At 41.2% G+C, this 14,763-nt stretch overlaps 2 protein-coding genes across 2 annotated transcripts; both read right to left on the bottom strand.

Moving 5' to 3' along the window:
- Nucleotides 1-3,068: 3,068 nt before the first annotated feature.
- Nucleotides 3,069-11,847, bottom strand: LOC141397812 (uncharacterized). Its single transcript, XM_073974551.1, has 2 exons — nucleotides 11,601-11,847; nucleotides 3,069-5,486 (listed from the first exon to the last, which is right to left on the bottom strand). Exons 1-2 carry the CDS (start codon nucleotides 11,601-11,603, stop codon nucleotides 3,240-3,242), a joined length of 2,250 nt encoding a protein of 749 aa, XP_073830652.1. The 5' UTR covers nucleotides 11,604-11,847; the 3' UTR covers nucleotides 3,069-3,239.
- Nucleotides 11,848-13,292: 1,445 nt separating this feature from the next.
- LOC141398312 (uncharacterized) lies at nucleotides 13,293-13,670 on the bottom strand. Its single transcript, XM_073975594.1, has one exon. The coding sequence runs from the start codon at nucleotides 13,668-13,670 to the stop codon at nucleotides 13,293-13,295; it is 378 nt and encodes a 125-aa protein (XP_073831695.1).
- Between the last annotated feature and the right edge of the window lie 1,093 nt (nucleotides 13,671-14,763).

The raw sequence follows: 14,763 nt of genomic DNA, 5'->3' as shown, positions 1-14,763 counted from the left end.
ACAATCGTACTCCGCTGGGAAAAAAATTCGCTGAGACAACAACATTAGGCGACGACGGGCCAACCATCTCCAATCTTTTCTTGAATGACTGCCACCCGGTTCGCTACAAACGTCGTCCAAGTATACGACGGGTTTTTGAGCCATGAAAGAACTATGGTCGAATCCGACCAAGCGAACAACAGAGCCTTTGCGATCTCTTCGCGACCAACAAATTCGTGAAAAAACAACTCTCTACTTCTACCCTTGTGTATAAAGCAGCAGCATATGCCGATTCTCACGAATCGCAGAAACCATGCAGTTGAATTGAGCAAACTGGCGAGTAATTAAGACAGCGCGGGATACTAATCTCATCAATTCCCCTCGAATTCGAGACAATGGTTTTCCAAGTTAACAGACTCGCTTGCTTCAACGGATCATCACATCCGATGTCATCCAGCCACAGCTGTTCAGAAATCCGGCTCGAAGCACCATATGTTGGGGCCACTCCTCAGCTTCTTGACGGTGGGTCACCACGGAGATGGGTTTCCTGACCGACCGGAGTTCGTCACAAGCCTATGTCGGACGCTGGCAGCACCACAATGGGACGGGCAAAGAAGCTATGAGCGCTGGACGGACGATATCCTCGAGGGCACTTACCCGGACGGTAACTGGAACACCCACGTCGCACTGTGGGCGAAATTCAAATCTAGCGGAGCAAAAGTCCGAAAACTGACCTTATGTTATATGGAAATAATTAATGGCGTCCTGTTCTAAACATCTTGCGGCACCCGAAAACAATAAACAAATTTGTATTTTATTGTAGTTGGCTGTTATAGCGGTACATACATTGGGAGTTTTTATTCGTGATTGCTAAATCGACTTTTTTGGTATTTGTTTTGATCGTCAAAAATTGTGGGAAAAATTAAAGTCAAGAGTGCATAATTGAATTTTTTCCAACAGTTTGGATGTGCTGCTTTAAAAAGAAAGTGATTGCTTAATTATTTACTGTTGCAAATATTCAAAAAAATAATCTTTAATTATTAAGACCAAACTTTTCGACTTTAAGTATCTTATATAAAGTACAACTAACCGGGGATAACCGGGGATCACTTCCGAATATTGTTTTTTTTAAAATACATACTCCGAGGTAATTACTCCGAAAATTCCGACTGCTACTATTTGCAACTCTTCATTTTATCGCCATTTTATTTTGAAGTAAAAAAGTCGTTTAGTTTGGATATCATTACATAGAACCTATACCAAAACGTGAAGCTATGCCTCCACTTTTTTTGGGAGAAGTTGTTTTGGCCACTGGTTGCCCTAAATGCCAAAATACAGCTAAGTCGGTCAGAAAAATTTGTTAAAAACTTTAAAATAAGTAAAATCGGACAATACCTATATATGGAGGCTAAACCAAAACGTGGATCTATATCCCCAATTTTTGTGGAGAAGTTTTTTGACCTCAGGGAATCCGAAATGTCAAAATACATTTGATTCGGCCAGAAAATTTAGCAAAGTTATTCAAAACGCCGAAAATCGGGCGGTACCGCTATATGGGATCTACCCCAAAATGTGGGCCAATATAGACCATATTCCATAACATGGGGCCTACGGTCATAAAAAACATATGATCAAAATTTCAATAGTCTATCTTAACTAGTTTAAAAGTTATTAATTTTTCCCCGCTAGATTTGGATTTCACCCACAGTGCGTCGTGTCCCTTGGAATACAAAATAGCACAGGATGGGTTATTTCTTTCGAGGGAATCTTTTCCGTTCTCCTCCAGTTTATATTATTTAAATTCAAGGGTTGCGAAAGTTTACAAATTTGCTTTGTGACTTTAAGTAAATTGATAGTTAACGCAAATCTAGTTTTTTCAAAAACAAAAAAGGATTCAATTAAAACTTTGGTTTGTTTTTGTTTTCTACTTTACGGTGCGGTGGAGTTTTTGACAATGAGCGACAAGAGTGCGAAATAAAGAGAATAACGGAGAACAAAACAAATAAACTCCATGTCGCCGCAATGTTTGCTATCGCCGTCAATAAGAACGAGGGTGGGTGACGTTTATGGGCATAACCTTTTGGAACAGTGATGCCACTGCAGCGTTTTCCCATAAACATTTGTTATGCATTACCCAATGATTACACATGCAAGTAACTTACAGACAGTTGTGTATACATATTATAGTCGAAACTTCAATTTTTTCGAACTGACACTTGCATGTGTAGACGTTCGGAAAAAAATTGAAGTTACTTTCAAAGCACTTACATTGATTACTGACAAGAAAATTTTGTCGGCAGTGAGGTCGTTAGTTGGTGTGGCAATGAATATGTGTGAGTGTATTGGTATTTTTCGAACTGTCACTTGCCTGTGTAAACGGGGGGTTATTTTCTTATGCCCCTGAGTAGCTTTTAAGATTTTCACAAAAATCCTTCAGATTTGCATATAGTCCACATATACATATGTATATCTTTCCCCGATTTTGCTATAACTCGTCAATTTAAATTGAATAGTCTCCAAATTTGATATGCGATATTTTCTTATGTCCTTAATCAATTTGAACGATTATACCGATAAATATTTTCGCCCGATTTCATGTATTTGATACAATGTATGCCAAATATTGATAACATTTGGATAATGTGACGTAATTATTGGTATATCAAAATTGTGTAAGTTATATAAAACTTTCGGGAACATGTGTAACTTATATCCAAATCTGAACCGATTTTTGTGAATATCGGTTAAACTGCTCAGGGGCCTAAGAAAATAACACATATTAAATTTGAAGGCTATTCGATCAAAATTGACCGAGTTATAGCAAAATCGGGGAAAGATATTTGGGAGTTATATCCAAGTCCGGATCGATTTTTGTAAAATCTGTAAACCTACTCAGGGGCCTCAGAAAATATCACATATTAAATTTGAATATTATTAGACTAAAATTGACCGAGCAGCCAATATGCTTGGTGGCCACTCATTAATATAAAAGAAATCGTCCTAGTCCCTTCGAAATATTCGTAAAAAATATGTATGTTTATCTATGAATATATCCTCGAAAGCTTTTTCTACCAAATAAAACTAAAATGTTTGAAATTTTTACATGTTTTATTTTATTTTTGTTTTCGTAAGATGCATTTCCAATTTACATTCCATAATATGTCGTTTAGAGTAGGAGAAATATTCTAATTTATTCGTATAACAATTCGATAGTAAGTGCCAATATTCGAAAGATTGACAGTTAAAAAAAAGATCACAATTTAGTAGATGTAACCACCATTGGCGGCATATTTAGTACCACCGGCTGATGTATATGAAGCTCCGCTCGATGTTTGCAGTGTTGGTGCCTTATAAGATCCGGTTGATGAAGTTGTGGTGAAAGTAGTTTTTGGTGCTGTATAAGATTGATAACTGTTATATGATTGACCGGGTCCAGCAACAGATTGTTGAGAACCACTTGAGCTTGTAAAGGTAGCTTTTTGTGGTGCCGAATATGCTTGTTGGGTAGAGGTGGTTGTATAGGCCTTCTGAACTGCTGGTGCAGTGTACGTAACCTTTTGTGTAGCAGGGGCGGTGTATGATTGATAACTGTTATACGACTGACCTGGACCAGCAATAGACTGTTGGGCACCACCACTTGTATAGGTTATCTGTTGGGAAGTAGGAGCAGTGTACGATTGGTAGCTGTTATATGACTGGCCAGGTGCCGAACTAGTTTTTTGTGAAGTGCTAGTATAGGTTACCTTTTGTGCGGCAGCAGGAGCGGTGTAGGATTGTTGTGACGAAGTTGATGTGTATGTCTTCTGTACTGCAGGTGCAGTGTAGGTAACTTTTTGTGTAGCAGGAGCGGTGTAAGATTGATAACTGTTGTAGGATTGGCCAGGACCTGAGCTAGTTTGTTGGGAGCTACTGCTGCTGTAAGTTACCTGTTGTGTTGCGGGGGCAGTGTAGGTCACCTTTTGGCTTGCTGGAGCTGTGTAAGATTGTTTTGACGAGGTGGATGTGAAAGTCTTCTGGACAGCAGGTGCAGTGTATGTTACTTTTTGTGTAGCAGGAGCGGTGTAAGATTGATAACTGTTGTATGATTGACCAGGTCCTGAGCTAGTTTGTTGCGAGCTACTGCTGCTGTAAGTTACCTTTTGTGTTGCAGGGGCAGTGTAGGACTGATAACTGTTGTAGTTCTGCCCTGGCTCAGTTTTGGTCTGTTGAGAGTTAGAGGTATATGTAATCTTTTGGCTAGCAGGGGCAGTATAGGTTTGGTAGCTGTTATAGGATTGGCCAGGTCCAGCTACTGATTGTTGCGAACTACTTCCTGATGTGTATGAGGAAACCTTTTGAGTGGTTACCGGTGCTGTATAGGATTGGAAAGATTTTGAGCCTCCACCTACGGTTTGTTGGGAGCTAGTATATGTAGTCTTTTGTGTAGCTGGAGCTGTATAAGCTTGGTAGCTGTTATAGGATTGACCTGGTCCAGCCAAAGTCTGTTGGCTACTGCTACCTCCTGCACTGAAGGTGGTGGTCTTCACAGCAGGAGCTGTATAGCTTTGAGTTTGAGTAGTAGTGGTTGATTTATATGCCTGTTGTTGAGCCGCAGGAGCTAAGTAGTTTCTATCGACATTATTTGCAGATTTTTGAACAGTAGAAGTACTATAAGATTTTTGTATCCCTCCAGTTGGAGCAGTATAGGATTGATAACTATTGTAAGATTTGCCAGGACCAGAGATAGTTTGTTGAACAACTGGAGCAGAATAGGTAATCTTTTGGGCAGCCGGTGCAGAGTATGTTTGTTGGCCAGCATTGCTTGAATAAGTCACAGTTTGAGCAGCTGGTGCAGTATAGGTTTTTTGACCAGTCGATGAAGTATAAGATTGATAACTATTATAAGATTTACCAGGTGCAGAATAGGTTTGCTGAGCACTGGGCGCTGTATAGGTCTTTTGGGAACTAAAGGTTTGTTGAACCACTGGAGCACTATAGCTTTGTTGGACAGTTTGTTTAACCACTGGTGCTGTGAACGTCTTCTGAACCACTGGAGCAGTGTATGTTTGAGAAGTAAAGGTTTTCTGAACAGCGGGAGCACTATATGACTGTTTAGCACCGGTCGAGTAGCCAGTGTTACTGTTATAAGTTGTTGTAAGAGATTGGCCAGTTGAACGGGAGCTGGAAGATGAACCACCTTGTTGATATGCACCCGAATTAAATCCACGAGAAGCTCCAGCCGATGATGTAGAATAACCGGTATTTCCTGAGGTATAACCACGATTTGTTGATGTAGTTGTTTTTGTTGCAGATGTGAAACCGGTTGTTCCTGTACTTAAACCGCTGTTTGTTGAGCTGAAACCATTACCGCTTACCACATTACCAGCGGTATAACCAGATGAAGGTGAAAATGAAACTGTACGTGATTGGGCTGAAACGGAATGTGGTGGCAAGTAAGTATTACCGGCTAGGTGTGAGACATCAGCTGCCACGCAGGCAACCAAGGCGACTAGAGCTACCACACATTTCTGCAAGGAACAAAAACATGAAATACATACAAATTAGTAATCTTTCAAGGATTATAATTAAACTAGAAACAAAGGATAAGTCGGTTTTGATGACAGAGGTATACACTCAGCCTGTGGCGTAATGAAAAGAAGCAAGAGTTATAGTAGGTGGCTGTAGGGTTTCTACAGAGTTAGGATAATTGTCTCAATCAGTGGGGACTAATCCCCGATAAGAATTATGCTGTCGTAATATGAACCGCGAAACCTACGTGCTGTAAAACTTTCACAAAGATCGTAGACATGTCCTTATACTGCACATTTGCGAAAATGTTTAAAAATGTATGGGGGAGGTACCCAAAGAAGTGAACCTATATAGAAAATATTTGAATATGATTTAAGATTGAAAGAAATATAAGGATGCGCAAAGGTTGGACAAATGTCAATCACTCCTTTCAATAGCTATTGTGCTGATCAGACACTTTAGTTGGTCACCGCAAGAGATTTTTTGAGATTTTGGACTTTTTTCAGGAGGCATGGACTTGCCCAAGAAAAACATTATATCCCCAGCAAAAATCCTCATTACAAACCTCCTGACCACTGAAATAAGTAGGCAGAATCTACTCAGTATCTACTTATTTCAGTGGTTACAATCTACTTTGTTCAGTGGTTACAAAATAACCAGATATTTCGCGAGACATGCCCTTGTTAAAATAATGGGTGGGAAAGAAGGTTTGTAATAAGGATTTTTGCTGGGTCGCTGTAAACAGAGCCACAAAAAGTATTTTCTGTAAAAAATTGCAAGCGATCCTCGAACAGTCCACTTGCCCACGAAAAACATTATATCGCTGTAAACAGAGCCACAGGAAGAACTTTCTGTAAAAAATTGCAAGCGATCCTCGAACAGTCCTTAAACTGCTTATGTATAATAAAAAAAATTGAATTTTTGTGGTGAAGGTACCCGAGGACATTTTGCAATATAGATCTTCTTGGAACTTGATGTACGGTTGGGAAATATTTTACGATGTGCAAATTTTCGGCCAAATCGGATACTCAATTCGTAAGTTTCGTGCTCATCAGTCATTTGAGTTGTTGCCAGCAGGGCTATTTAAAGCTTTTTGGACATTGTCGCAGACAAGCACTAAACCCAAAATTCCCAGTAGAGGCAACGGGATTAGCAAATGAGTGTGAAGAGCTTCGTCGCGCTAACCCCAGAGTCAGAGAGCTGACAATGGAAGTTAACAGGTTGGTAGGACAAGTGGATGAATTATCTGAAGAGTTGCAACATTGGAGACGGAATAAATGAATTATGGGCAACGGTCGAGTCATTCTTAAACCCGATCGGAAGAGGTGCGTAGGTTATTTAAATCGACAGGTTTTCGAGTACACCAAAATTGACAGGGTGTACTACGTCGCATTAAATCTTCCTGCAGAGGATGGATCAATACAATTTACAATGGATTATCAGGAACGTAACGTAAATCGTACAGACCGATTTCGATTTTGTCGCCCGTAGCAAAGACCCTGGAGGCGTCAGAAAAAGCTATCCAGGTGCCGCTCATCAGTCTGGGTTCCGTAAGCAGCACAGCACGACAACAGCGCTGCTGAACGACCACAGCTCAGTACGTTGTGATGGTTACAACGTAATAAGGAAGTATCGCACCAGATGTGGAGGTAGGGGATTAGCTTTCCTTTTGCACCAGTCTGTTCAATACAGACCTATCTCGCTTGAGCCTGCCATTAACGACCCGTACATGGAATGTATGGGGGTAGCAGTCAGGTGTGGAACTGCCGAGATAGAGTTGCTGAACGTATACATCCCGCCGAGAAATAGCTGTATCTCAGATTATAAGCCTGACATTAGCCCGCTTTTGGAAGGTCATAATCGTCTGGTCCTGGGGGAATTTAATGCACATCATGAGATGTGTCATGTTTCGGCCCTCGGAAACGACCAGAGAGGTATAGCGCTGGCTGAGAAGATTGATAGCTCTACGTTTTGCTCGGTCAATGAGGACGCCCTTACCAGAATTAGAGGAGCGTGTCACAGTTCGCCAGACATAACCATCGTGTCACCTGGTCTGACAAATGACGTCACCTGGCAACTCGTTATTTGCCTTGGATCAGACCATTTCCCCATAATTGTCTCCATCAGCAGGCCACCCGATTTCATCAAATCTAAACGCCGAACATTCCTCAATCATGAGAAAGCTGATTGGCCGAGTTTCAGAGAGTTCACCAATCACCGCTTCAGAGAATTGCCCAATCCTATTTATGTTCGGGTAGCAGAAAGGACGTTCCGAGACATCATCAATGTTGCTGCCGCTCGCCATATACCTGCTGGTCGAATACCCGAAGTAAGACCAAATTTCCCAGCAGAGGCGACGGGATTAGCAAATGAGCGTGATGAGCTTCATCGAACCAACCCCGACGACCTCAGAGTCAGGGAGCTGACACTGGAAGTTAACAGGCTGGTCGGCGAACATAAGCGGAAGAAGTGGTTAAATCATGTAAAGAGTTGCAACATTGGAGCCGGTATAAGTAAATTGTGGACAACGGTTAAGTCACTCTCGAACCCCGGAAGGAGGGATGACAGGACCTCAGTCACGTTTGGCGACGTTACGTTGACTGACCCGAAGAGGTGTTTAAGTTACTTCAATCGACTGTTTGTCGAGCACCCCAGAGTGGCAGGGCGAAGAGATGAGTGTTACGTCGCATTAGATCTCTTCCTGCCGAGGATGAACCACCACAATTTACAATGGATGATGTTGCGAATGCCATCAGGAACGCTAAATCATCCAAAGCGTTGGGCCCTGACGGAATTTCCATGGTAATGTTGAAACAGCTGGATGCGCCGGGAGTGGAGTATCTCACTAAAGTTCTCAACCTGTCGCTAGCCACCCTTATTGTTCCCGAAGTCTGGAAAATGGGCAGGGTGGTCCCGCTACTGCAGCCAGGCAAGGATGCCAGCAAAGCGAAGACCCTTGAGGCCTTAGTCCTCCCCAGTATTAGAAATAGGTATCAAGTTGCCGATCATCAGCATGGATTCCGTAAGCAGCACAGCACTACAACAGCGCTGCCCGCCATCTCCACACATATTTGTCGAGGACTCAACCAGGAGCGGCCGTGTGATAGAACAGAGATGGTGGTGCTTGACTTATCAAAAGCCTTTGATACTGTCAAGCACTCCACGCTGTTCGAGGACATCGAGCAGACAACCCTCCGGCCAAGTCTGAAACGTTGGATAATGAACTTTATGTGTGGTCGCCAGTCGTATGTGAAATTCAGGAACAATAAATCCAAGCCCCGTAGAGTGAAACAGGGAGTTCCCCAAGGAGGGGTGATATCTCCGGAACTGTTTAACCTCTACCTTTCCTGTATTCTGCCCCTTCCAGACGGCTTTGAGATCGTAACGTATGCGGATGATTGTACGATCCTGGCGTCAGGTACCTACCCTGATGACATCTGTGAGAGACTGAACTCCTATTTAACCGATCTTACCAACTTTTTCCACGCGAGGAATATGCAGATATCCGCCACTAAATCGACGGCCACTCTGTTCACCACATGGACGGCGCAGTATAGAAGAGAGTTGAATATCAGGGTCGATGGTAGCAGATTTCCGACCACAAACTGCCCCAAAATTCTAGGGATCACATTCGACAACACTTTCACGTCGTCCGCGCATGCCGCAGCTATATGCGATAAACTGAAATGTAGGAACAAGGTCCTCAAGTCCCTAGCCGGCAGCACTTGGGGTGCAGATAAAGAAACCTTGTTGACCATGTATAAAGCGATAGGTCGGTCTGTGGTAAGCTATGCGGCGCCAGTTTGGTCCCCGAATTTATGTGACACGCAGTGGGATATGATTCAAATTTGTCAGAGCGCCAACCTGAGAACAGCATCAGGGTGCCTCCTCAAATCTACAGTGGACCATCTACATGAGGAGGCAAAGATTCTTCCAGTACGACAACATAATGAGATGCTATCGTTGCAGTACTTGCTCGGGTGTTACCGGGAGAGCCTTCCCAATCACCATCTGCTGGCCACCGATACACCCAGGCATATCAAGAAGAGACGACGGTCCAACAATATAGGAGAGAACCTCTAGATCAACAGGCATATCAGGCAGTCATCGGAGCTGCCACGACAAACCAGAGTAGTTTTGGCTCAATTACGCTAGGGATATTGCAGTCGCCTAAATTCCTATTGGGCGGGAATCGATAGCACCGTGCAAGACATCTGCCCAGTATGCGGCATGGGCCCGCACGATACTAAGCACCTATTCAACTGCCCCGCCAAGCCTACTCATCTGACTCCAGTGGATCTGTGGTTACATCCCAACGAAGTAACCAACTTCCTAGAACTGGAGATTAGGGATATAACTTTTTGCACTTTTTTGCAGATATCGAAAATACTACCACATAGCCGTGTAGAGCATGAAAAACTATTATGAAATACGGTGTCAATTTTTCTCTATCGCGAAAAAAGTTTCCGCACCAAATGCATTGAAGTTCTGTAATGCATTTTTTAGTTTTATCTGTTATAACAACATATTTGCTTTTCATTAAAATCCACAAGAGACCCTACAGACTCCATTACATCCAGAAAAATACACCGTATGGTGCGGTTTTCACGCTGGTGGCATCATCGGACCTTATTTCTTCAAAAATGAGGCCGGAGCTCGCGTTATGGTCAATGGAGATCGTTACCGCACCATGATCAATGATTTTTTGTTTGAAAATATGGATGACATTGATCCGGAGGAGATGTGGTTTTTAACAGGATGGCGCTACGTGCCATACGGCGAACGCAACCATCGACTTATGGAAATCAAAATTTGGCGATAAGTTGATTTCGAGAAGTGGACCTGTCAATTGGCCTCCATGGTCGAGCGATTTGACACCTCTCGATTATTTCCTGTGGGGCTACGAGAAGTCACTGGTTTATGCTGATAAACCAGCAACAATTGATGCCTTCGTGACATACGGCCAGCAGTACTCGAAAAAGTGGCCAAAAACTGGACGTCCAGAATGCACTTCGTCAAGAACAGCCGCGGTGCCCATATGCCCGAAATCATTTTCAAATGTTAATGTCACGTATTGATCTTTCGAATAAAAAAATTTTGATTACAATTTAATTTTTTGTGTTATTTTTTACAATTTCAAGTTCTATCGGGCTTAAAAAAACACCCTTTATATAACCGGATTTAACAAACCCTTTGCGTATACGTCAAATAAATCCTCATTAAGAAGGTTAACCCTGCAAAATGCTATAATATAAACATGAACTTAGCCACAGGTCTTTTTCACATTTTTATTTTGTCCGTTGGCGGTATTGAGTTCACAAGCATCGGTTTTGCAGTCGGGTGTGTGTAGCCGGTTTGCACTCTGTGTCACCATTACTCATTACTCTGAATTGTCAATCCCACGACGGCGTTTATAAGCACCGGATTGACTCGGAGAAATCTTCGACCAGGGGCCGTCACCTCAACAATTATGTGTTTGTGCTCGTATACTGTTTTTACCATGGGAGCGGCATTATGTCGCGGAATACCTGCTCCGAACTCTTTTAGTCCGCGCTGGGATAGAGAAGAATCCCGGGTCATTGATGCGTTCCATTTGCAAATCCCTATCCACCATATGTTAACTTCGTTGGGATGTAAAAAATTGTGAAAATTATATCAATGGATTTTCGATTGTATTGAACGATTCGTCAATGTTATTTTTAAGGAACTTTGTATTGCACACTAGCCCGGTTTTTCAGTCTGTTTTAAATCACTGGTTCATTATTAAAGCATTAGCATGGGTTGTTCAAACATAATTTTGCAACAGCTTTTTAAATCTCTTGTTTGATTTTCTATTATTAAAATCCACATAAATTAGGTTTATTAACATCAACAAAAAATGTTGCCATGATCCTTTCGAATTCTTAAAATTTTAAACTCTTTTGTCACTTTTGCTAATATTTTTCTCACGATCTTGCAAAAACTTGTTGTCAAGGACAACAAAAATACACAATTTGCCATATTCAATTTTATTATTCAACTTAAAGATTATTATAAATATTAATGGGTCTGCATCGTTCACTAATGTCCAAAATATTTAAGCAAATGCATATTCACACAAAACAACGACTGACCATTTTGAATGGCACCTTATGACTTCCTCCGCTCCGTTTTTTATGAGTGATAAATTATTGCTGAGGGTTGTTTTCGCTTTTTTGGCGTATTCTTCACTTAATTCGCGTTTATTTTTTTATTGTTTTGAAGTCTCAGGTAATTTACTACAAAATATGCAAATTGAACGAAACGTTGGAGGAAATATTAAAATACCCGTACAACTGCCGTTGCCGCTGGTACAATTAGAACTGTTTAGTGTTTGTCTGGCAGCGCACGCATTTATAGTTGAAACAAAATTCAGAATAACTGGCCAAGCGGCAGCTAAAAGTTCACAAGTTAGATGCTCCAACGTTAGAAGATTATGACGTTGAAGCGTCAAAGAAGACAAAGAAGTAAGCCATACACCACAGCTATTTACCAGCAATTTTACCTGTGCTTCTTCAATCCCCGCAGAAAATCACAGTTGCTCGTCGTTCATCTCTCTCGTAATGATAGACATATGTAAGACACAAAATACCGGCTAACCAAGGCAAGTTCATACCAAAACTGTCATACAACACGTATGGCGGCTGGCCAATATACAAACGGGCGGGGTCTCTCAATCTCCCCCGGCATGCTGCAGTCTCTGCTTAAGTGTTAAATCGACAAAAGTAATATTTTGATTATAAATCTGCGCCCACAACACACAACAACAGTAACAAAAACTTTTTAAGAAATAAAAGTATTCATAATCAGCAAAGCACACCGAGTGAGTTGGAAACAAAAAGAAATAAAAAAGGCAACCATAAAATGGATGAGTTTTATATGTAATCATTGACAAGATATATACATCAATTCAATGATTATGGAACGCCACTACAAACTAAATACTAACATCATTACCAATGCCACTATTTGGCAACAACGATAAATGCTGCAACAGCATTCGGTATTTACCTACCGGATTATATTACTTATTCTCTGTACTGTTTTATTGAAAAACCATTTACCAATGTTAATATTCTTGTTTTGGTTATGACTAACACCCTACGGTCTTAGAGCACCTCAATTGCAGTAGATATTTTACCTTACCTCGATAAGGGAAGATGAATAGATAACCAGTTGAGCCAATACAGAAATTAATTGAGTATAATATGTGGTTGGAAAATGCGGATAAGGTAATCTAAGTATGTACCTGAAATCAATAGGAGTTACATTGTATATCATACTTTCCTCCCCATGTCATATCTCATTTTTATTTGTTACATATATCTAAATACAGATTGCAAATAAATATATTTAACAAAGGTTCATGTTGAATATAGGGCGATTACGAATTCTCTCCATCTTCTTCTATCATTAGCAATATTCTTGATTTGGTTCCATGTTTTGTTGTGGGATTCGTATTCCTTTTTGACCGTCCTTATCCACGTCATTCGTGGCCTTCCCTGTCTTCGTTGGCGTTGAGGATTCCAATGTGATGCTTATTTTGTCACGTCATCGTTAGGCCTTCGGAGAATGTGACCAATCCAGGTCCATTTGCCTATCTTTATATCTGACTCAACTGTTATATTGTTGGTGAGTTCTAGCAGTTCGTGTGTTGACATTGTATTGGGCCAGTATATGCGGAGTATTTTTTAAGGCATCGGTTTATTAACGTTTGCACCTTGTTCATATTGGATTGTGTGAAGACCCACGTGATGGAGCCATAAAGCAGTACCGACTTCACATATTTAGTGGAGCGCTTGAAAGGCTACTCGGGCTTTGTCGATGCGAGCCAATATATCTTCTTCAGATCCATCGTTCGCTGATATTATGCTCCCGAGATAGCTGAAGGTTTCGAGGTTTTCGATAGCAGTTCCATTTACGGTCAGAGGAGTCGTTACATTTGTGCCAATACTCATCATTGTTGCCTTTTTAATGTTTACCTTGATACCTATGCTTACTGTGTTTATTACGAGATTTTTCAGTATTTCTTGAATGTCCACAAAACGGTGGGCCATCAGGCAAATATCGTCACCGTAGTCAATGTCATTAAGACGATCGTTGAGGTTCCACCTAATACCATAAGGAGCTTCTATACTTGTTGTTTGCATCATATAGTCGAGCATTATAAGGAATAAGGTTGGCGAGAGTATGCATCCTTGTTTAACACCGGCAGTAGTAGAAAAAGGTGGGCTTTCTGTAGAGCTGCCAAATGAGTTGCACTATTTTGTCGGGAATTGCGTTTAGAGTAAGGATTTTCCATAGCGTCTCGTGGCACGGTGTCAATGGCTCGTTCGAAGTCGACAAAAGCTAAATATAATGGCGAGTTGTACATATTCTCTGGACTGTTCAATCATAATGCGTAAAGTGTTTATGTGGTCAGCACAAGATCTTCCAGGACGAAAACCAGGGGCCTAATTCTCATACTCGATATCGAGTTGATTCGATACAAATTTTCATTTTGTGGATTCCCGTACCCGTTATCGAATAAAATTTATCGATATGTCGAATGAAACCATTCGTGTTTTTGCCCGCCAAAATTTAGCTGTCGAATAGAAAAAAAAAACAAGCAAAACAAAACATAAACGAAATGTAAGTATCAATAAATGTAATTAAACCAATAAAATGGACATATTTCAACATTCTATTTCATAGGAGCACTAATTCCAACAAAATTAACTTCAAACAAAAGGCAATTATGTCCGACCACCCGGGACTTGCAAAAGGAAGAATATCTAATTGTCCTGAAGGCAGAGCATCATCAAATCGTTTATGGGAGCAATTATCAGTCAAGCTAAATGGAGCAGGGCCGCCAGTAAAGACCGCCAGCCTGTGGCGAAAGGTATTTTTTTAAATGTTTTATAGAAAATTAGGTTTGACACCTTTCTCTTCAACATTTAGGTTTATGCTGACCAAAAACAGCATGTGAAGAAGAAGCTTTCTTTTAACAAGGCCTCAAAAAATCAGACAGGTAGAGGCCCTTACGAGGAAAAAGTCCTCACCCAATCAGAAGAGCAGATCCTAGAAGCAGCAGGTTTGACAGTGGCTGTAGAAGGACTTTCCTCAGTACAAAGTCTTGGAACATCGAAGGAAAAGGAGGTGGAAACCGTTGAAGAAGAATCGATGGATGTAGGAAATGATTTAGACTGCAGTACGGGTTCTACTGCTCCTTCATCTAGTCGTCGTACCAAATCTGTGTCAAAGATGTCTCTTTTAAAA

The sequence above is a fragment of the Musca autumnalis genome, unplaced genomic scaffold (genome assembly GCF_047663935.1).
Source record: "Musca autumnalis isolate F117 unplaced genomic scaffold, ASM4766393v1 scaffold_3, whole genome shotgun sequence".
Lineage (NCBI taxonomy): Eukaryota > Metazoa > Arthropoda > Insecta > Diptera > Muscidae > Musca > Musca autumnalis.
The sequence above is the reverse complement of the archived record's forward strand: the minus strand, read 5'-3'. Positions and strand labels throughout refer to the sequence as shown.